At 34.8% G+C, this 23,484-nt stretch overlaps 2 protein-coding genes and 1 long non-coding RNA gene across 4 annotated transcripts; all 3 read left to right on the top strand.

Moving 5' to 3' along the window:
• Window positions 1-6,536: 6,536 nt before the first annotated feature.
• Window positions 6,537-7,692, top strand: LOC111921780 (probable aquaporin TIP-type RB7-5A). Its single transcript, XM_052764766.1, has 3 exons — window positions 6,537-6,734; window positions 6,830-7,080; window positions 7,169-7,692. Exons 1-3 carry the CDS (start codon window positions 6,608-6,610, stop codon window positions 7,541-7,543), a joined length of 753 nt encoding a protein of 250 aa, XP_052620726.1. The 5' UTR covers window positions 6,537-6,607; the 3' UTR covers window positions 7,544-7,692.
• Window positions 7,693-17,520: 9,828 nt separating this feature from the next.
• Window positions 17,521-18,671, top strand: LOC111921779 (probable aquaporin TIP-type RB7-5A). The gene is made up of 3 exons (XM_023917362.3): window positions 17,521-17,706; window positions 17,801-18,051; window positions 18,144-18,671. Exons 1-3 carry the CDS (start codon window positions 17,580-17,582, stop codon window positions 18,516-18,518), a joined length of 753 nt encoding a protein of 250 aa, XP_023773130.1. The 5' UTR covers window positions 17,521-17,579; the 3' UTR covers window positions 18,519-18,671.
• Window positions 18,672-19,874: 1,203 nt separating this feature from the next.
• LOC111921781 (uncharacterized) lies at window positions 19,875-22,510 on the top strand. Of its 2 annotated transcripts, XR_006184461.1 has the most exons (5): window positions 19,875-20,099; window positions 20,805-20,845; window positions 20,969-21,077; window positions 21,968-22,044; window positions 22,135-22,510. It is a non-coding gene; the product is annotated as an uncharacterized LOC111921781 (long non-coding RNA). The 2 variants fall into 2 exon arrangements; XR_002860284.2 differs by lacking the exon at window positions 20,969-21,077.
• The last annotated feature ends 974 nt before the right edge of the window (window positions 22,511-23,484 follow it).

Raw genomic sequence — 23,484 nt, forward strand, 5'->3', positions numbered from 1 at the left:
CACAATGCCCTAAACTGTATTTAACGTAATATGCGCTCAACCCTCACTAACAAGGGACATCGCCTAACTAGTAACTGATCCTACAGTTCCGCACCACTCACACATCCATGAAACTTCCATCATTCCTTACAGCGCTAGTGTACACTGGCTGCACATAGCGCTAGACCCGATAGAATTTCGAATATCCAATCCCACACTAAGGTCGAATCGGACATTCTCAGGCTATAAGATCTTGACTATCCACAACCGTGGTGCATACACTAATCATCTACAGTTATGATGTCAATCCCATATACAAGAAACCTTAGGCTAATAGGTATCATACAATCAGGCCAATCTACCATGTGATTCCTGAAAATACCTAGCCTAGCACTAACATGCTGTTCTAACATATCAGAATATCAAATAACTGTATGGTATTTTTGGGCTTACTTACAGGCTCCGGCTGATCGTACCCTCTGCATCCTCCATCCTTTATTTTCAAAACCATTTGAAAAACTTATTCCGAAAACCTCCCTGGTTTGAGACTGGGTTCACACGAGTGTTCCTCCAATTCACTCAAACCAAGGCTCTGATACCAACTTGTAACACCCAAAAATTTATGCCAAATTTAAACTTTTAATACTAACAAAAGAGTCAAATAGTAATTGTTTTTACAAAACATTTCCAATCCGTTTATCATAAGAGTGTCCCAAAATAGATCATGAGGATGAGGAGCGGTACGGTCACGCCTTCGCCTTCCCTCGCTCTCCTGAAGTACCTGAGACAATAAACTGAAAACTGTAAGCCCGAGGGCTTAGTGAGCTACCCCTAAAATACCAACACCATACTGACAGAAACCACAACCATAACAATCAATCAAACAACATATATACTGGGCCATCAGCCGGACTGGTCTGCCCTACTGGGCCTACAGTCTATCTGAATCTATCCCGAGCCTTCGGCATGACTGGTCTGCCGTGCGGGCCTACAGTCTCCCTGGGCTGCTCAGAGGGTGTGTTGGCCTTCAGCACAAAGCAGGACCGCCTCAACCCAACCAACAAGCAACTAACCATATACACATACTATCATATACTGACATATACATATAACAAACATATCTATCTCATTGACCATCAATCATAGAGTTTCACTCGTAACTAGAGTATCGACCTAACAGGTCACTAACATACCAATCCTTACGGATCATAAAAGCATAACATACTATCCATCCTGATTCCGATCTAATAGATCAGAGTCATATATAGCATACCATAACAACCGATCTCTAGTTAAACAATCATCCTAAACAGGATGAATTCTAATAAAGCAATAACATAACACCCATCCTAAACCAGGATGAAATCTACCATGGAAATAACAAAGCAACCATCCTAAACCAGGATATAAATCATAAAGGGCCGGCCTTGGTGCTGTAGACCCTATCGATATAGTGAGGATAACTTACCTCGCAGATGTTGATTGAAATGCAAACTCCAACTATCAGATCACTTGACACCGGCACCACCACCTATAACCATGGCACAATATACTCATACGTTCTTATTCTTATGAGACACCCCATAACCTCTTAGTAATTCCTAATCAAGGCCAGAGTCCTTAGTCAAGGTCAACAGTCCATGTTGACCTCAACTCGCCGAGTGCACTCGGCCACTCGCCGAGTCCGTGGAGCACATTCCAACTCGCCGAGTCATCGAAGAGACTCGGCGAGTTCCTTCGAATCCCGATAAATCCTTAAGGGCCACCCGTCGAGTTTCCTCCTTGCAACTCGATGGGTACACACACATGCCTATCCAAGGGAAAATCCATTCGACTCGCCTAATAGTTCTTCAACTCGTTGAGTTTTATGGTGATCTTCATCGGACTTGCCGAGTTGTTCATCCAACTCGCCGAGTTCAATGACCATCTTCATGTGACTCGCCGAGTCATCCTTGAGACTCGCCGAGTCCATCCAGTCCTCTTTCCATACATACCTGTTTTGAGCCATGCAGTGGCTCCAAATCACAGATCCAAGCTTCTAGAGCATACTTACCATGTAAAGTTGCAAACTTTACGTGCATGCATGGTTATAAAGGCTCCAAATGTCTATTTTAAGTTCTTAATGGAGCTTCTAGTCCAAGAGGGACTCCAATCACAACCAATACAACAACTTTATGACTCTAGCATCCAAGGAGGGTCTAGATCTGAAGTTACAACTTCAGATCTAGCCCATAGCTCAACATCCCAACTTGAAAATACATAAAAAGCCCTAGAATCAACCAAAGGGAAGAAAAGGGAAGTAAGAATGGTACTTTGATACCTTAAAACGTTGCTAGCTAAGGCAAAATGCGCTTCCCACTCCTTTCTTGCTACAATTTCCTTTGCACTCTTAGTTACCTTTCTCCAAGATCCTCTTTTCCAATCTTCAAACCCACACCAAGGCACACACACATGAATTAAGGTTTCAAGGTTTCTCAAAGACTGTAAGGAGTCCCAAAGGAGGCTGAGGCTCCTTTAAATAGGGGTGCAAACCCCAGGATTTAGGGTTTCATCTGCCAGCTTCTACTCGCCGAGTCCCAATAGTGGACTCGCCGAGTAGGTCATTAACCACGCGTTCTCATCCCGCTGCTACTCGACGAGTAGGTCGACCAACTCGTCGAGTAAAGCTTTATCCAGAAATTCTTAATTAATTAATACCTAAGGATCGGGGCGTTACATTTTTTCTAAATGCTTGATAGAAGTTTATTATTATTATTATTATTATTATTATTATTATTATTATTATTATTATTATTATTATTATTACTATTATTATTATTATTATTATTATTATTATTATTATTATTATTATATGTTAAACGTTGATCTATTCAGATCTCATGTAGTAATGATGACATGCATAAGTAAACCGTTCCCTCGAGCTTTGGGTACATAGATTCAATTTTCAAAAAAGTTGTGTAAAAATTATGCGCAATTATGAAGTTACCCGTTGTACAACTGTATGAATATTGTATGAATAGTAGACAATCCATTATACCCACCACTAACCATTTTAGTGGTGAGTGCCACATCATCACCACACATAACCACATAACCACACATAACCACTAACAGGTTAGAGAGATAAAGAGAGAAATAATAGTATTGGAGGGTCACTTATGTTGTGTACACCACAATCAACCACTACCACTGGCTACCACAAAGTAGTAAGATGGCTACCACAAAGTAGTAAGATGGTGTGCATTATAGTGGTTAGTGGTCACATAGACCACAACAATGTTTTTTTAATAGGAAATGACAACTAATAATCATAAATTTACTCTTCAGATCACTAAACTTTTTAATTGTATCCAATAAAGAAACCAACTTTTTATTTTGGTTTTAAAATATCATCGATTATGATTTTTATTGACTAAAATGACAACGAACACCATTGTTGCTATTGCCAAGTCTTACTAATAGCCTATGATAATCATTTTTCTCAAACCATAACTTCAATTACATAGATTTTAACCAATTAAAATGACAATGTCACTAAACAATATGACGTTTCTAATGATTATCGGTTTTGGTTTTGAGAAAAATGATTACAAGAGGCTTTTAGTTAGATGTGACATGATGATATTCGTTGTCATTTTAATAGATAAAAATCGTAATCATTGGTATTTTAAAACCAAAATAAAAAATTAGTTACCTTATTTGATACAATTAAAAGTTTAGTGACCTGAGGAACAAAGTTTATGGTATTGGTTACCCTTTTAAGTTATTTTTTTAAGGGATAATGAATTGAAAGGGTAACGAACTTTCGACTTTGTTCATATTTAGTCACTAAACTTCTTTTTGTTATCTATTTGTCACTGAACTATTGAAACTGTTCACATTTTACCCTTATGACCGGTTGTTACCGGCCATAATGGTAAAATGTGAACAGTTTCAATAGTTCAGTGAAAAATAGATAATGAAAAAAAGTTTAGTGACTAAAAGTGAACAAAATCGAAAGTTTGTTTCCCTCTAAAAAAGTTCAATGACTAAATGGGCCTTAAGTCCTCATTACCGCCTCACCAGCCACCCAACTCCCATGTGTGAAACCTTAATCGACCATAGTGAGCTAGGAGAGAAACATGGCTAAGATTTGAGTGTTTTTGTGATACATTGGAAGAGAATAAGAGAGCATCAAGCTTGGATCACGAGGAGGCTTTTGGATCTATAGGTTTTTCAGGAGTTTGCTTTAGTTGGAGGTAAAAAGATGCTAACTTGATCATTTCCTTATGCGATTTTGGGTTAGGGTGTTTGTAGGGTTTTCTCCCATCCATTTTGGAGGTATTGAGTCACTTGAGCATGTCTTGAGGTTGAAACCTAAAATCTGGACTGTAGGTGGTCTAATGAGCCCAAAGACCCGAACTTTAATGAGTTGGAGGCAAACTTGTGTGCATGTAACCCTTGTTGGAACTTGTATTGACATTATGAGCTAAATATGCCATGCATGGAAGTAAAGCTCGCAGCTTTACATGACATCCAAGCCTTAGGGAGCTAGATCTAGAGTTTGGGGTCATGGATCTGCCTGAAGACGTCTGAATGAGCACATGGATAGAATGGACTCGCTGAGTCAACAAGCTGACTCGCCGAGTCAACGAGCTGACTTGACGAGTCGACTAGGGTTTTCCCCAATGAGTCTGGACATGGGTAACTCGGCGAGTTGATGAGATGCCTCGACGAGTTCAACTGGGTTTTCGCGACATTTTGAGGAAACGAGGGGACTCGACGAGTCACATAGATGCACTCGGCGAGTCGGGTCAGTGTGGTAAAGTAGCCTTGTGACATGATATATATATATATATATATATATATATATATATATATATATATATATATATATATATATATATATATATATAGAGAGAGAGAGAGAGAGAGAAAGAGAGAGAGAGAGAGAAAGAGAGAGAGATAGAGATGTAAACACCTCTATATAAGGTGAGTTCATACCACATGTAGAGGTATGCTTGAGAGATGTAACATTGAGAGTGTTAGTGTGCGTTAATTATGTAGATTTAGATCTAGATAATTTCTTGTAAACACCTTTCATAATCGAATGCATCTCTTAAACACCCAAATCACCGTGTTCTTTGTGTCTTCTTTAATTCCACATGTCAAACCAATGGTCATAATTCACATAAGTGAAAATGATTAATTTTTTTGTAAAACCAAAATCCGATTGGAAATTTTGATTTTTTATTTTGGAAAATACCAAACCATTGTTTTTTATTTCGGTTTCTGTTTTTCGTAGATTTCTTCATCAACAAATGTTGCTAGAATTTAACAAAAATAAATAATTTGCTAAAACATAATACAAGAGGAAGTTTGTTTACATTTAGTCATTGAACTTTTTTAGAGGGAAACGAACTTTCGATTTTGTTTATATTTAGTCGCTAAACTTTTTTCATTATCTATTTACCACTGAACTATTAAAATTGTTCATATTAACCGGTCATAAGGGTAAAATGCGAACAATTTCAATAGTTCAGTAACAAATAGATAACGAAAAAAAATTTAGTGACTAAATGTGAACAAAATCGAAAGTTCGTTACCCTTACAAGTCATTTTCCCTTTTTTTAATACCATTTTTTAAATACCATTTACTGTTGCATAAGTATTTTTTTCATACCATTAACTGTTGCGTATATACGTATATATGGTATTTTCACAAAAAGACTTGTGCAAATATAAAAAAAAGTTTTTGTTTTCTTTGTTGTGCAAATATTAAATTTGTTAGTATTAAGGACTCTAGATAATTATACACAAATATGATAATAAAGATTCGAATAGCAATAAAGAACTATTTTTTTTAACATCTTTTATTATATCATAATAACTAAGCTACGTCCACAAATTTTAAAACAAATCTTTTTCTATTAAAATAGTGCTCATCTTGTTAGCATGTACTTACTTTAAACATGACAACCACTCCCCGATTACTTGCTCCATTTTAAATGAAAAATGCGACATAATTGTCATTAATTAAATTATAAACTTGTTCAACTATTATTGATGCTATTATCAGGATATATAACGTGACCCGTCCATTCAATCATTGAGCTTCAACTCCAATATTATTATTTTAATTCATGGAAAATGAAAACTCATGAAGGTCTTTTTATAAGAAAATGTCTTTATATATTTTGCTGGCCTATATTAACACATTAAAATGGGAAATGCTGAGTGGTCGAAAATCAAACAAAAAGTTTTCAAATAAATAAGATTGTAAATCGATTTATTTGATGAAATCAAATTATTGTAAATAGATAATACTGGAGTCCTTAATTAATTATAACCATATGTAACACATTAGTTGTAATATTCCCAGCCTCCATTACTAACGATCAAGTATTTTTGTAATCAAGGCCGGTGGGGTGGCAACAAAGTCAGGCTCAGCCACCTTGGCCCCAAGGTCGGTGCCACCTCAAATTCTATATACATAACAGAGCCTTCATAGCCACATATTTAAAACTTCAAATATTTAATATTCTGAAGTTGAGAACTATATAATCCTTTGTTGAAGCCATTCGCAAATCACACTTTCAGCAATTCAACCATCTCATCTTTTGACTATTAGCTTCAAAGAGCTCTAAAAATGGTGAAGCTGGCAATCGGTAGCATCGGTGACTCTTTCAGTGCAGTTTCAGTCAAGTCTTACTTGGCTGAGTTCATTGCCACCCTTCTTTTCGTGTTTGCAGGTGTCGGGTCTGCTATTGCTTATGGTATGTTACATTTCTTTCTTAAACCATATAAAATGAAAACATGTGTTAATATTTTAATGATTAAAACGAATAATGGAGTTTTATAAACTTTCCAGGTAAGCTCACAGCAGATGCAGCACTAGACCCCGCAGGATTAGTTGCAGTGGCAATAGCCCATGCATTTGCACTCTTTGTTGGGGTTTCAATAGCAGCCAACATCTCCGGAGGCCATTTGAATCCAGCTGTCACCTTCGGATTGGCTATTGGTGGTAACATCACCATCATAACCGGTCTATTTTATTGGATTGCTCAACTTCTTGGATCCATCGTTGCATGTTTCCTCCTACAATTTGTCACCGGTGGCTTGGTGAGCTTTCTTATATCATATTTTCATTGCTAAAACAACTTTTTATTCAAAATCTTGGATTTTTATTCATGTATTTGGTATTTTACAGGCCGTTCCAACACACGGAGTTGCTAGTGGCATGAGCAGTATTCAAGGAGTTGTGTTTGAGATTATCATAACTTTTGCTCTAGTCTACACTGTCTATGCCACCGCTGCTGACCCTAAAAAAGGATCACTCGGAACCATTGCACCCATCGCAATCGGCTTTATTGTTGGAGCCAACATTTTGGCTGCTGGAGCTTTCAGTGGTGGCTCAATGAACCCAGCTCGGTCATTCGGCCCGGCTGTTGTTAGTGGAGACTTCTCACAAAACTGGATTTATTGGGTCGGCCCACTTATTGGTGGTGGGTTGGCTGGATTAATCTACGGTGATGTTTTCATTGGATCATACGAGGCACTTCCAGCTTCAGAGGACTATGCTTAAGTACTTTTATTTTTTTTTGTTTCATTTTGTATTTCATCTTTTTTGCTTAATGGTCGAGGATTTAACATCCTTATTGTTTGAGTGAAAACTTAAGAATTGTAAAATAATTTTGTTTACACCGGAATACATACAATCTGAAACTTGTATCATTTCATTTGGTGTGTTTCTTTGGAAATATTCATGCTTGTAACTTATGTAACAAAGCAAATTAAGAATACAGAGGATGGTGATAAGGATGCCAAGATGTTAGAGGAGACATTGATGATGATCACAAATGAGATGTGGTGGTGTGGTTGATGCTAAGCATATGAAAACATTAAGTCTTAGTGAGAACTATGTGATTGATTACATAATAAGTTCAAAAACTGTTTTGTTAGTTAAAAATTCAGTTAAGGATCATCGATCTGGATGCAAAATGAGGACTTTGGTTGTGTGTTAAAATTTTATGTTTAGGAGTAAATTATCTTAGAAAGTATTTCATGAGTTGCAAGACTACACTTACCCATTTCAATCCCATTCAATAGTAGACGAGTAAGTTTCATACTCTTTCCTCCTTAAAAAACTTAACCATGTGTAATGTGTCTCATTCAAGCATTCTCTTGTATATGAAAGAAGTAGATGTAGAGGGGAAGCAAGAGAACACCATTTTAAGTACACATTTTTCCCGATTTATCTACAATTTACCTAAATATATATTTTCCTCATATTTAAAGACAAATTGTTTGTAATCAATTATACAAACATTTACCCACTGTCATGCTATGTGGGTGTTTAAGAGAAAGGGCTCACTACAATCAAAGATCAGATGTGACATACAAGCTTTTTGTCCTATTCGCTTGGGTAATGGAGCTTTCACATATTTTTGGTAGGATGTTTGGATTACTGATATGCCTTTATATTTTGCCTTCCATCAGGTCTTTGCCCTTGATTAATATAGGGATGTTAGGGACATACATCTTTTTCGGATTGGTTGGTTGACTGGTTCTCTCAGAAGAGAACCTAGAGGGGTGTAGATGAGGAGTAGTGGAAAAAGTTTTTGTCTTTGATGCATGATATTGCTTTTGTTCATCGAGATGACAGGTTGGGTTGGTTTTTAGATGCTTCAAACTCCTTTTCTGTCTCTTCCCTGCATGCATTTCTGGTTAGGATGGAGACTAGATGGAACAATTGGGTACATGTAATGTTCCAATTTCAAAACAAATTTTTCATTTTAAAAGTGACACAAACACCCATTTTCATAAAAGTACATTCAAAGCAAAACCATTTGTTCATAAATTTAAATCTATAAATCAGAGTTATAAGTAAGTATAGCAGAATTTCTAATCATAAAACAGCCGACGTATGTGTACAGTCACGCCTTCGCATCCCCACAAATTGGTAAAGTACATGAAAAACTTTTAATCCACAAATGTAAGCACAAAGCTTAGTGAATTCCCAACAGTATCACATACATCACAACACAACAAAGAATATATAACTATGGATTATCAGCAACTTTATGACTATCAACAACTTACATGCATCAAATTAGCTTATCAGTAACCCCAAGATAAGATAGCAGCAACACATATACAACAAATTGGGTTATCAGCAACCTTGAGCTATCAGCAGGTCACATACAACATATGATATAGGTAACACAATGAGAAAACTCACTTGAACTAAATAATAAATGCTTAACAACAACATCAACAACAGACAGGGCCGGCCCAAGCCCAGGGCGAGCTGGGCCACAGCCCAGGGCAACAGATTTTATAGGGGCATCAAAAATTTTCACGCTATTATAGATATGTGCCATTTGGGATCCATATGACCATAAGTCCAGTCCAATGAAAAATGAAGGTGTGACCTAATAAAATTGAAGGCGGCAAATTGAATTGAACGAGAAAATAAAAGACAGGCCTGATGACTCAAACAAAGAAGACGAGGAGACGGTGGGCGAGGTGAGAAGACGAGGAGACTAGAAGAAAAGTTATTACGGGTATGTTAAAAACAATCAAACATGAAGCAATTTTAGTCCCAGGAGATCGTTGTTGTAAAATTTCTTTTGGAATATTCTCGTAAGCTCCAATTATTGAAGATGCATTTTCAATTAGAAATAGTCTTTGAAATTTTCATTTTTAGGTAGAATTGGTCTATGAATGTTTCATGTTTACTTCGAATTAGTCTCCGATTTTACAAAGGCTGATGGTATTTATGCGTCTTTTTGTGTAGTGAAGAACATGATGATTGAAGAGCATGTTTATGTACCTAAACCAATTAAAGAAGTTATGAGTTCTGATTTGCTTCTTACAAACAGTCATTTGATTATTTCAGTTCATTAATGGACCAATTGCAAAAAATAAAAGGGCAATTTCATTTATGTGTTTATCAAGTCATTATTTTCAAATGACTAATAGATTTCAAGTTTTTTTAGCCATAGAGTGATAGAGATCGCACAATGCTTAAGAATACAGTTGCTACAAACACCCCGCAAGCATCACTTTTGAGAACACTTTCTTCTAATAACTTTACATATTTGCCCATGAAAATATTTAAGATATACATTGATTCTGAAAACTGAAATGAGTAAAAATATATTGTAGCAACTCCTACTCTAACACCCTTTATTTGGTGTTTATTGATTTATGAAACCTGTGGACTCATGACTGATATAGAAGTTTTGTTTTTGTTTTAATTGAAAGAAAATGCTATCAACATTTTAACCTTTTCTTGAAAAAGTTGATGCATCTGATTAGGAATAGTGAGGTCGATTGGGATTCTCAACATGAAGAAGGTTGGCGGTGATAGTGTTGTGTTCATTTGATAGATTTTGGTTTGGATTATTTTTAAATTTGAATTGGATTTTGTATGGTTATATGTTTGATTTTAAGGTTTGAAAATTTTAACATACAAAAGGAATATGATAAAAAAATGAATTAGATGATGGCAAATCTGTATTTTTATATCAAATATGGTGTTAAGACCTAGATAAATGTTGGATAGAGAATGCTCCTAAAATGATGTGTTTGGTTTATCGTATGGTGGGCATTTTTTTACTATCTTGTCCCGGGCATCGAAAACCAATAGACCGGCCCTGACAACAGAAAACAACTAACTCAAGTTACCTAAATGTAACACTTGATTCAAGGTATTTTTCATTTTAACCATTAGTGTGTAAATAGTTTGCATTTTTTGTCCTTAGGGGCATTTTTATAATTTTGGGAAGGGAGTGCGTACGCTGGGCGTACGCAATCAGGGGACAAACCCTAATTTTAGGGTTTGTACACTATTTAAGCAACCTTATATCCGAAGATTCTCTCATTTCTCAGCCTCTATCGCCCTTTCGAGCCTAATTTCGAAATCCTAGCTCATCTAGAGAGATTTGACCCCATTTGTGTGTGTGTGTGTGTGTGTTTAGTAGGTGTTTGGTGGACCTTGAAGAATAAGAAACTTGGAGAAGGAGCTTTGATCAAGGAGCATGGCTGGTCCAAACGTATATGGGGCCTGTGTCGAAAAGAAAAAAATGGCCTTTAAAGACAAATATCATAAAGATTAAAAAAATATCATTTATTCTTCATTATAAACACATACAATTAGCAATAATAAGCAAGCTAAATTGTTTATCTTTTTAGCTAGTTTGAGTTTGAACCAACTTTAAGCCATAAAAGTCATTTTAGAATTATTTTATATATATATATATATATATATATATATATATATATATATATATATATATATATATATATATATATATATATACACTACATTGCCCAAAAAATTTGGGCCTCCTGGAGATGTGGGCCCTAGGCAGTCGCCCAGGTTGCCCACCGTCTGGACCGGCCCTGTCAAGGAGGAGCTTGTAGATCCAGATTTCACTCATCATTTCCATCTTCATTGTGGTATAAAGCTTAGACCTTGCTCATTATATGCTTAGATTTAGTTATTATGAAGTTTTGGTCACTTTTTGGCCCCATGAATGAGATCTAGTGGAATTTTACCACTCTAGAAGTTATGAGTTGCTCCTCTTGATGTTTCTAAGATCCCTAGTCCATAAAGTTAGCATCTTGATGGTTGAGGATCAACCATGCATGAGTTCATGTCCACTTGGTGAAAGTAGGATGCTAAATCTAAGGTTTGAGTTCATTTGAGCATGCAAAGGTATCAAGTTAATGATTTTTTTGGGTTAATATGTTCCCCAAGGTCTGGATTTGAAAGTTGGACGCAAGCATACGCTACACATACGAGACTGAGTCCCCGATCAGACATAACCACCCTACCGGGCGTACTTTTGGTACGCTTAGCGTACTCGGCCTGGTCATGGGCTTTTGTGTTTTGCGTCATCTTTGGAATTTAGGGTTTTAGGCCTTTGTTAGGCCACAAGTCTTCCTGATTAAGGCTTTGGCTTTCTTGTATTTGGTCCCATATTTGGCTTTGGGTGTCCTTTAGGAATTGGGCCATTATTTGGGCTTTTTTGCCACTGAGTGTGGGCCTCAGATTTTGGGCCAATTGAGGGAAGGGTAAAATGGTCTTCTACCCTAGGGGTTCGGATTAGTTGATTAAATTCCTGATTATGGTTTATGACCTAATTATTAATTAGGGTTTTATTTGGTTGGTTACTACGGGGATTCTTCGGTTCAGCATCTCGAACATTTATTTGACTAACAACAGACTGAGATGTGTTTGCTCATTATATTGTAGGACACTAGGGATTGTATGTGCTTGAAGTCTTTGCAACTATTGTTGTACGTGATGTATGTCTGTGTGACTGTTTGCTATATATATATATATATATATATATATATATATATATATATATATATATATATATATATATATATGGGGTGAAATAGACCCGGTACAACCTTGTACTGGCATATAAGTTGAAATAGACCTGGGGGTGAAATAGATCCGGTACAACCTTGTGCTGACATATGAGTTGAAATAGACCCAGGGATGAAATAGACCTGACACAGCCTTAAGCTGGCATGTATGTATGGTGTACGGTAGTTTGGGGAACTCACTAAGCTTTGTGCTTATGGTTTCCAGTTTATGTTTCAGGTACTTCCAGATCGAAGGGGAAGAACTCAGGATGATTGCATCGTACACACCATGACTTTTCACTTATTTGACTCCAATGTATTTTGGATGATTATGGATACACTATGATTTCCCTATGGTTTTGATAAACACGTTTGGTTGATGTTTTATGTAATATAAAACAATAATTTTGATTATGAGTTTTGGCACGTTACACTAAATCCAAACCAAAACTTGTCCTTAGCTAAACACTCCATTCTATCAAAGTTTAACCAAAAAGTCAACGACCAATGGTTAAATTTAATTGATCAACCAACACTGACCACCACGCCGCAACCAAGCCCTTCATTACGCCGTGGTCCCGACATCAGATCGCGATGGCTTCCTTGTCTTCACGTCGCGACAAAACCTATGTCTCGACATGGTCCCATTGATGAACCACTTAATCTATTAAGTGCTTAATCCAACAAGTCCAAGTCTCATACTTTCCAGACCTGAATCAACATGATGTCTAAATGCATAAAGTTTCCAACTTTATGCATTATAAGGCTACAAACTTCCAATATCTAAAACCCTAAGATGAGAAATGACCAAAACCCCATCTTTCTTGAAGCATGAAGTAAAGAGAGCTGTTACATGCATGCTTTACTACAACAAATGACCAAATAACATCCCACACATTAGCTAAAAGCTCAAGAGTTATCCCAACTCATTGGAATAAGAGACAAAGGGACCAAAAGTTGCTAAAATGGACTAAAAACCAAACAAAATCTTAGATATATAGATTAAATGAAATAAAGCTTGGATCTTTAAGGCTTACCAAGGTCTAGAAGGTTAATGGAGGCTGATACTTCAAATGCATAGCTTCAAAGACTAATCTTTTTTGTTCTTCTTCCTTATAGAGCACAATACCACCAAAAGAGAGCACCAAATGGTCACTAAGTGAGTACCAAAATGGATTTAGAAGAGAGGAAGAGATCTAAGCACATGGAGGCTAAGGTTTTATTAGAGGAGTTCTAGAGGAGGTAGAGGCCGAAAATGATGAAATCTTAGGGCTAATAGCCTTTAAATATCCCAAAACCCTAAAAAACGTGCAACCCACTGGGCTGGGGGAGCCCCACGCTCATTAAAGTGTGCTCTGTGCTTCTCAAATAAATTCCTCATTTTCCTGTTTTCAGCTTCAGCTTTAAACAATCATAACTCCTTTGTTCCAACTACATTTTTAGTGATCTTTATATGCACGCAAAGGTATTGACAAGCCCCAAAATTCTATCTAATTACTTTTGACTTAAAGCATATTAAACTAAATTCATTAATTTAAGAAAGAAGTCAAAAATATCACTTTTCTTATTTTACCCTTTGGCTCCAAAATACAATTCAAGGGCTTAAATAACTTAACTAACATTATCAACATCCACTAGGGCCTAAACTCTATTCCCTTGAAGCCCAAGACCTTTATTCGATCCAATTACAGTTCGTTAACCCGAAATCAGAAACATCCTGAAACTGGATGATACATTTCCTATAAAGTTGAATATCATCGTTTGGCGTATTATATCAGAATGTATTCCCTCAAGGGAGAGATTATCGGCTAGGGGGATTACCTTGGAGTCGATCGTGTGTCCTTTCTTTACGAGTTCGATGGGGACAGTGGATCATATTTTTGCAGGTTGCTCTTCTTTGATTGAGGTTTAGAGTTGGATCACAATTTGGTGGGGAATGGAGATGCCTTCGCCTTTTACTTTTCAGTTGATTTTCATTTTGGCGGACTCGATTATGTTGATATGAGGTCAAAGTAAAGCTTTTGATGCGGTGGTGGTTACTACTCTTTGGTCTTTATGGAGTTTCGATAATTCTTTTCTTTTTGGTTCTTAATTCCTAGGAAATCCAATTTGTTGAATAACTTAGTCGATAGGTTGTTTTTTGGATTCCAAATAGTAGCAGAAAACATAAAATTAATCGGGTTAATTGGCTTAAAAATCTAGGTTTAGCTTGTATTTATTTATTTAATTATTTTTTGTAATGGTTTTTCTTTATATCCTTGCTAGAAGTTTTTATTTTATTTTATTTATTTATTTTTTTAAATATTAAACGCTCATCTATTTAGATATCATGCATCATCATGACATGCTTAAAAATCAAAAGTATTGGCAAGCCCCACAATTCTATCTAATTACTTTTGACTTAAAACATACTAAACTAAATTCATTAATTGAAGTTACAGTTGACGATTTATTTATGCATGTCATGATACTAAATGAGGTCTGAGCGGATGAACGTTTAATATAAAATAAACTTCTAGCAAGGATATAGAGAAAAATCATTACAAAAAGTAAATAGATTAATAAATAAATACAAGTTAAAGCCATATTTTGAAGCCACTTAACTCAATTAATATATGTTTTCTACTCCTATTTGAAATCCAAAAACGAGATGTTAGAATTGAAGTACTTCGTGAAAAACACTTTCAAATTGAAGTATTTCGGTGGTACTCTCGAAATCTCAATTAGATAAGAGTTGGAATGAGATGCCAAAATAGAGAATATTTGATGATTATGATTTTTATATGTACCTGACCAAAACTGGTTATTAATATCTATGTCTGAAAACTGCCAAACTGTCACAAGGTAGTTTCTAATAGTCACAAACTGTTACACAATCGGGTTTTAAATAAGGGTCAAGACAAAAGTAAAAAACAGCTCGACCCCAACCAGGGGCTCAGCCGATTGGACCCCGCCAATAGCTGCCTCCCCTTGGACCCTGCTACCATGGGATAACCTCAGACCCCCGTCCGTTTAGGGGATTTGCCGTTATATGTAAACATACTTTGAATCTTGAACAAACTCAAACAAGTGTGCACTCTGCACCTCCCTTACTTGTTTAATGTTCATCAAGATTGTATCTGGTCACTTAAATATACATTTGTAATTCAAATCACCAACAATAAGGATGCCAAGATATTGGAGGAGACATTGATGACAATCACAAATGTGATGCGGTGCTCGTGGTGGTTGATGCCAAACATATGAAAACATTAATTCTTAGTAAGACGCACGTGATTGATTGCATTATTTGTACAAAAACTGTTACGTTAGTTACAAAATACACTTAAGGATCATCGATCGGGATGCAAACGAGAACTTTGGTTGTGTGTTAAACATGTCTTGTTGAGGAGTAAATTACCTTAGAAAGTATGGAATAAGTTTCGAGACCAAACTTAACAATTTTAGTCCCATTGAACAATATAGTAAGTCTCGTACTCCTTCCTCCCTAAAAAATATTACCAGGTTTAATGTGTTTCATTCCAACTTTTTGTTGTATATGAAAGTAAATGTAGAGGGGAAGCAAGAGAACACCATTTTACTGCACATTTTCCAAACATATTTACATTTCGATTTTGGTGTACTAATTCCATTTTGGTACTCTCTTAATAACCATTTGGTGCTCTCTTTTGGTGGTATTGTGCTCTATAAGGAAGAAGAACAAAAATGATTGGTCTTTGAAGCTTTGCATTTGAAGTATCCAACCACCATTCACCTTCTAGACATTGGTAAGCCATACACCCTGTTCCCGAGTTCAACTTAACGAGTGAAAAGAAATGAAATGACTGTAAATGAGAAGAAAGTAAAAGAAATTGGTATTCCCGAGTTTCATTAAATGAAGGAAATGAAAGGAATTAGAGGGAAATGAAAGGATCACTTTCCCTCCTAATCTTCTTTCCGATTTGGTTGGATTTGGAAAGAAAAAACAAAATGATTAATTTTCATTTCACTTTTGTTCAGCTCGAGAATACAAAAGAAAACTTTCTTTTCCTTTCATTTTTCTTCTTTACTCTTCTTACTTTTTTTCTTCTTTGCTTAAACTTGGGAACTAGACATTAAAGATCCTATAACATATATGATATTTTCACAAGAAGACTAGTGCATATATATATATATATATATATATATATATATATATATATATATATATATATATATATATATATATATATATATATATATTTGCACTAGTCTTCTTGTGAAAATATCATATATGTTATATATATATATATATATATATATATATATATATATATATATATATATATATATATATATATATATATAGATATATGTTTTCTTTGTGCAAATATTAAATTTGTTGGTATTAAGGACTCTGATAATTAAACATAAATATGATATAAATATTCGAATAACAATAAAAAAACAAAAAATTTAACCTAAAATTTAACGTAGTTCATTTGATGAAGCTACGTTCAAAATTAGAACAAATCTCTTTCTATTTAAAATAGTACTCATCTTGATAGCATGTACTTACTTTAAACATGACAACCACTTCTCGATTACTTGCTCCATTTTAAATGGAAAATGCGCCATAATTGTCATTAATTAAATTATAAACCCATTAAACTATTATTTTATGCTATTTTAATATTTCAAAACTTATCAGGATATAACGTGACCCGTCCATTCAATCATTAAGCTTCAACTCCCATATTATTATTTTAATTCATGGAAAATTAAAACTCATGATGGTCTTTTTATAAGAAAATGTCTTTATATAATTTGCATACATTAAAATGGGAAATGCTGAGTTGTCGAAAATCAAACAAAAAGTTTTCAAATAAATAAGATTGTAAATCGATTTATTTGATGAAATCAAATTGTTGTAAATAGGTAATACCAGATCCCTTGATTAATCATAACCATATTAACACATTAGTTGTAATATTCCCAGCCTCCATTACAAACGAACAAGTATTTTCGTAATCAAGGCCGGTGGGGTGGCAACAAAGTCAGGCTCAGCCACCTTGGCCCCAAGGTCGGTGCCACCTCAAATTCTATATACATAACTGAGCCGTCATAGCCACATATTTAAAACTTAAATACCGGACTATTATTTTAATATTCTGAATTTAAGCGCTATATAACACATTCTTGAAACCATTCACAAATCACACTTTACCAAGTCACCCATCTCATCCTTTGACTATTAGCTTCAAAGAGCTCTAAAAATGGTGAAGTTGACAATCGGTAGCATTGGTGACTCTTTTAGCGCAGGTTCAGTCAAGTCTTACTTGGCTGAGTTCATTGCTACCCTTCTTTTCGTGTTTGCGGGTGTCGGGTCAGCTATTGCTTATGGTATGTTACATTTCTTTCTTAAACCATATAAAATGAAAACATGCATTCTTTTCATTACAATCTAACGTATAATGGAGTTTTATAAACTTTTTAGGTAAGCTCACAGCAGATGCAGCACTAGACCCCGCAGGATTAGTTGCAGTGGCAATAGCCCATGCATTTGCACTCTTTGTTGGGGTTTCAATAGCAGCCAACATCTCCGGAGGCCATTTGAATCCAGCTGTCACCTTCGGATTGGCTATTGGTGGTAACATCACCATCATAACCGGTCTATTTTATTGGATTGCCCAACTTCTTGGATCCATCGTTGCATGTTTCCTCCTACAATTTGTTACCGGTGGCTTGGTTAGCTTTCTTAATTATATTATATTTTCATTTCTAAAATAACTTTTTATTCAAAATCTTGGATTTGTATTTACATATTTGGAATTTGACAGGCCGTTCCAACCCACGGAGTTGCTAGTGGCATGAGCAGTATTCAAGGAGTCGTGTTTGAGATCATCATAACTTTTGCTCTTGTCTACACAGTTTATGCCACCGCTGCTGACCCTAAGAAGGGATCACTCGGAACCATTGCACCCATTGCAATCGGCTTTATTGTTGGAGCCAACATTTTGGCTGCTGGAGCTTTCAGTGGCGGCTCAATGAACCCAGCTCGGTCATTCGGCCCGGCTGTTGTTAGTGGAGACTTCTCACAAAACTGGATTTATTGGGTCGGCCCACTTATTGGTGGTGGGTTGGCTGGATTAATCTACGGTGATGTTTTCATTGGATCATACGAGGCACTTCCAACCTCAGGGGACTATGCTTAAGTACTTTTATTTTTATTTTTTCCTTTTTGTTTGGGTTTGTATTTCATATTTTAATGGTCAAGGATGTAACATCCTTATTGTTTGAGTGTAAACTTATGAATTGTAATATAATCATGTTTACAGCGAAATACATAGTCTTAAAACTTGCAATTATTTCATTTGGTCTCTTACTTTGGAAAAATTCATGCTTGTAACTTATAAAACAAAGCTAATTATGAATACAGAGCACTACTAGAAAAAATGCTTTCATTGACAGAGAATTATGACGTACAACAGTTTTCTAACAAACATTTCATGTCTGTCGTTAAAGTCTGTCATATTTCATAAAATAGCAATGATCTATGACGGACAAAACTGGCTGTCATAAATTTATATTGTATGTTAATTTGTTAAAATTTAAATAAAAAAACAATGAGCATTTTAATATATGAATTGGTTTGTTTTTTATGAGTAAATAGGATACCCAAAAAACGATATATATATATATATATATATATATATATATATATATATATATATATATATATATATATATATATATATATATATATATACTACTTTAATTCCTAAGAGTAACAATTTACTTCTTTTGTTTCATATTTTGATACATTACTTTGCTTCATTTCATAATTTGTCCATGTTTTTTTTATATTTGATATTTTGATCACCTTATTTTGCTCGATTGCTATAATTTGTCCCTTTTTTATTGTGTTTCCTATTTTGACCAAATTACTTTGCTCCCTTGCCATAATTTGTCCCCGTTTTTTTAGTTGTTGATATTTTGATCACCTTATTTTGGTCGGTTGCTATAATTTCTCCATATTTTATATTGTTTACATTATTTTCACTTTTGGTTCAACCAGCACAGCTGACTCACTTCCCTTTTTCCCCCCTGTTTGCCACATTACACATTTCTCTCTGATCGATATGTCTTTAATTTTTGTTTCCTTTTTCAAATTTTTTTGAACATCTGTTTTGAGTTTCATTTTGTCATCATCTTTCTTTGTGGGGTTTACTAGGACATGCGTATGTTGTGGTAGCTTTGCGTCAGCGTTGTATAAATGCGTCCAACTACGTAATACTTTGTCGTTGTAATACACACATGTAAAATATGTACTTCATATATATATATGTATATATACATGTTTCTTTTTTTACTTAATAACTAAAAAAATTTCTTAATAACAATGGATGCGGTCAAGATTTTGTAACCTAGGACATCATCAAAATTGGCACTAAAATTTTCCCATATTGTCACTTTTCGTCCCTTTCGTTCTCTTTTTATCAATATCATCCCTGGCTTCCTTTTCCCTTGATTTAATAATTATTAATTAATGTTTTCCCTTTTCAGCTTTTCCTTACACCATACAAACGATTGTGTGTGTGTCTGACCTTTTGGAAACTTCGTTCGCATCTACTCCAAGCGTCTTCCATCACCATAAACTTCATTCGTAGCTTCAGATTGTTATTGCGGTGCAGTTCCACTCTTCCAGTTTCCATCTTCCACTTCCTCTTCTGCCTATGTCGTTGAAGTTTTCATTTCCACATTATCCTCATGAAGAAGCAAGTTGTCTCATGATTGTAAGCTTTTTCATTGATTTATTTTTATACTTATCAATTTTTAGGTCAAAGTTAAGATTACTTCCTTATGTTTCCTTCCAACACATAGCACCCATGTTCGTTGCATATTTGGGGATTAAGACCCTCTCAAAAACCCTAGCCCTCCTCCTTATCTCTTTTGTAATCAACGACAAAAGCGAAATACTTTCGTGATTGTTTCTCTCTCTTCACCGCCTTTTTTTTCTTCTATATATTCAACCTCTCACCTCACAGTCGATTATTCATCTTCAATTATTCTTCCATCACCGATGCTTCCCTCAATAATCCATACCCAATCTCAAATTCATTTTTCGTCTTTCACTCCACTCACATACTTTCTCATACTCACTTTCAAACCATTTGATTTCATGTAATTTAATTAGGGCTTATATTGATAGCTACCCAACCAGTCAATGAAAGGTTTCAAACAAGGGCATCTTCTTACTGATTGTTCTTCGATGACATCCACCTTCAGTTGTTGTTTTTGATTTAGGATGGAAAAATACATATTAAACCATTTCGTTTATGATCAAAATTGGAATAGGAACGTGTTTGGTGAATTTACAGTAAAGGCTTAGAAAAAATTGCATTTTTTTTTGATGTTTGGAAAATTTTGACTTACGTATTGAATCCCATTTTCCTAATCCTCCAAACTAATAACTTCTTTTTTGTTTTTTTTTGAATTAGGAAATGTCGATTGATACTCCAACGATTAATCAAATACAAAGGTAAGGTTCTATCGAATGTTCAAACATCCAACAATCTTTTAGTTATGCGTTCACTTCATTTTTTTTTTTTTTACTTTTAATCTTCATAAAAAAGCTATAAGTGGTTAGTGATATACTGGTTAGGTTAAAGGCACATCGAATGATTCACTTGAAGGCTTTATCCTGCTAAAGAATTAGTCTAATAAATATGTCTTGCAAATTCTGTCCACTAGGTCTTCGATATAATGTCAAGGTGAGTTACAGACTTACAGTTTAATGTTTTGACTTTTTATTGAATAAGTTGAATATCATTGATCAAATAATTCGACTTTTTAGTGAATTCTATTGTTCTACATTGAATATTATCATTATTTATCTTTCTTTTTATTGTTTGGTTTTGGCTTATTTTAAAGCTTTTGCACCATACAAATGATTTTTGATGGGGCCAATATTCTGCTTCTGTACATGGCCATTCTCATAATAATGATTTTACCCGGGTAGAGTCATCATGACTATGTTTAGCAGTAGGTTTGTCTTATACACAACTATTAATCTTAGACGATATTTTACAAAGATAGTTTTGTGTGAAGCTATGCACTACATGTCAAAGGTTTCACACTCAGGTTGATAAAATGGTCTTTATTTGTAGGTTTAAGTGTAAAAAGGCGATGTAGTTCCATTTCTTTGTTAATTATAGCATCCTACTCCAATTTCTCTTTCTACTACACCATTGTACTTTCAATATTTTTGTTATTAAGGTATTATTGAAATGTAACCAATTATAGCATTGTACTTTCAAATTTAACTTATTAAGGCATTACACTTTGAGAAATTTATCCAATCATGGCACTAAAAATGTTTCATATTTTGATGTCATTGCTATAATTGGGTAGATTTTTCATACTATAATGTTGTAATGGAAAAAAATGAAAGTATGATTCAATATATAATAAAGATAACAAAAAAGTACTTTGGTATTTCTAGCATTTAACCATTATGTATTCCACTCTTATAGAAATGACTTAATGAAAAAATAAATGTGATAACCTATGTTTAATCTATCTTTCCTGGTTATTACCCATAAATAATTTGATCACGTTTTACTTCCAGCTTTTTATAATGTCTATGTTTGTTCCTTTTTAGGTATCTTCTTCTCTTAGATGAATCCACCAATGCTAATTCCATTTTTGCATGCAAGATAAAGTGGATCAAAGAAAAAGGTAAATGTCAACATGATAAATGTTATTGTTAGAACAAAGTACAACTTTAACTTCAATTGGATTTGGCTAATATATTATTATTTTATACAGATCATTTTATTATATAGTTGTATAGTGTCCTTTTCAGCCTAGTTACACGGAATGCAGGTATTATGTTCTTAAGTTCATAAGTTCATGAAAAAGGTTGTTGATGAAGGACTTGAGGTGTTGAATAACGAAGTAATAAATGCGTTAGTTAATTGATTGACTTGAAGTGTTTTAGAATATTTACATATATAATTGCTTAAGAGTTTATTGCTAATATATTTATCTCAGTTTTGGGGGAAGAATGAATATACAGATGTCGAGCTTGCTTGATAGGGTGCGTGAAAAATGGGTTACTTATGTAATAAACTTTATTTACAAGTGATATGTATTTGACATATACTTTTTGATGAACTTGGAATGTATTTTGAATTTGACACTATAGTTCGTGTAATTTAGACAATCAATTTGTAATTTAGTTTGATTAAGATTGTTGGTGATTTTAGTGTCACCATGTCCTTTTAAGTAACTAGAACCAACATATGAGCCAAGGGGCTTCATGATTTGTACTCTAATATATGTACGGGGTTGTGCGGAGTGCACGCATGTATAAGATCGAATCAGAAGCCGGCTCGACGACTAGTCGGGGGTTCGGGGGCAGCGCCCCCGTGTTTGAGGTTTACAAAGGGGCAGCGCCCCTTTGGTGGGGTCTAGGGGCAGCGCCCCTAGCAGGGTCCAAAGGGCAGCGCCCCAAAACCTACCGAATTTTACATATGGGAACATAATGGAAACTTCAATTTCGTGAGCGTGATTATGGTAAAACTAACGAAACTTGTTAGTTTTTGGTAACCCTAAATCCTCATAAAATCTGGATTAACATTACTTGCATCCAAAGCAACTAATGACGGCCCAACCCTAATGAAACCCTAATCGTGTTTAATATATAAATAGCTCTTCCTCTACAGAAGAGGGTTACGATCTTAAGCTCTCGTTTTCATCAGACTTTCACAGAATCCTCTAGCGTATTGGTTTACGTCTTCTGTGCCTAGAAACACAAGTGTCCACTTGGATTATCCTAGGCTGAATTTCTTGTAACCCAGGCATAGGGTAGAAATATCAGTTCGGAAAGTGATATCACGATCCAAGTTGGTGTCCAGATATCCACCACAAACCCTAAAATTCCTAACAAAGATTTGGTAGAATATATATATATATATATATATATATATATATATATATATATATATATATATATATATATATATATATATATAATGTAAAACCATGACATACAAAGTATGTCGTAAAACTATGTTAAAAATCATGATGTACAGAACATGTCGTAATTTGAAGTCGTAAATGTCTGTCATAATTCCAAAAATGTTACAAATTATGACATTCAAAGTCAATTGTAAA

The sequence above is a fragment of the Lactuca sativa genome, chromosome 6 (assembly GCF_002870075.4).
Source record: "Lactuca sativa cultivar Salinas chromosome 6, Lsat_Salinas_v11, whole genome shotgun sequence".
Classification (NCBI taxonomy): domain Eukaryota; kingdom Viridiplantae; phylum Streptophyta; class Magnoliopsida; order Asterales; family Asteraceae; genus Lactuca; species Lactuca sativa.

Bases quoted from the DNA above. Each gene is read 5' to 3' on its own strand.
- LOC111921780 (XM_052764766.1), top strand. From the start codon at position 6,608: ATGGTGAAGCTGGCAATCGGTAGCATCGGTGACTCTTTCAGTGCAGTT. The intron at 6,735-6,829 runs GTATGTTACATT...TAAACTTTCCAG, and splicing joins CGGGTCTGCTATTGCTTATG to GTAAGCTCACAGCAGATGCA. The intron at 7,081-7,168 runs GTGAGCTTTCTT...GGTATTTTACAG, and splicing joins AATTTGTCACCGGTGGCTTG to GCCGTTCCAACACACGGAGT.
- LOC111921779 (XM_023917362.3), top strand. From the start codon at position 17,580: ATGGTGAAGTTGACAATCGGTAGCATTGGTGACTCTTTTAGCGCAGGT. The intron at 17,707-17,800 runs GTATGTTACATT...TAAACTTTTTAG, and splicing joins CGGGTCAGCTATTGCTTATG to GTAAGCTCACAGCAGATGCA. The intron at 18,052-18,143 runs GTTAGCTTTCTT...GGAATTTGACAG, and splicing joins AATTTGTTACCGGTGGCTTG to GCCGTTCCAACCCACGGAGT.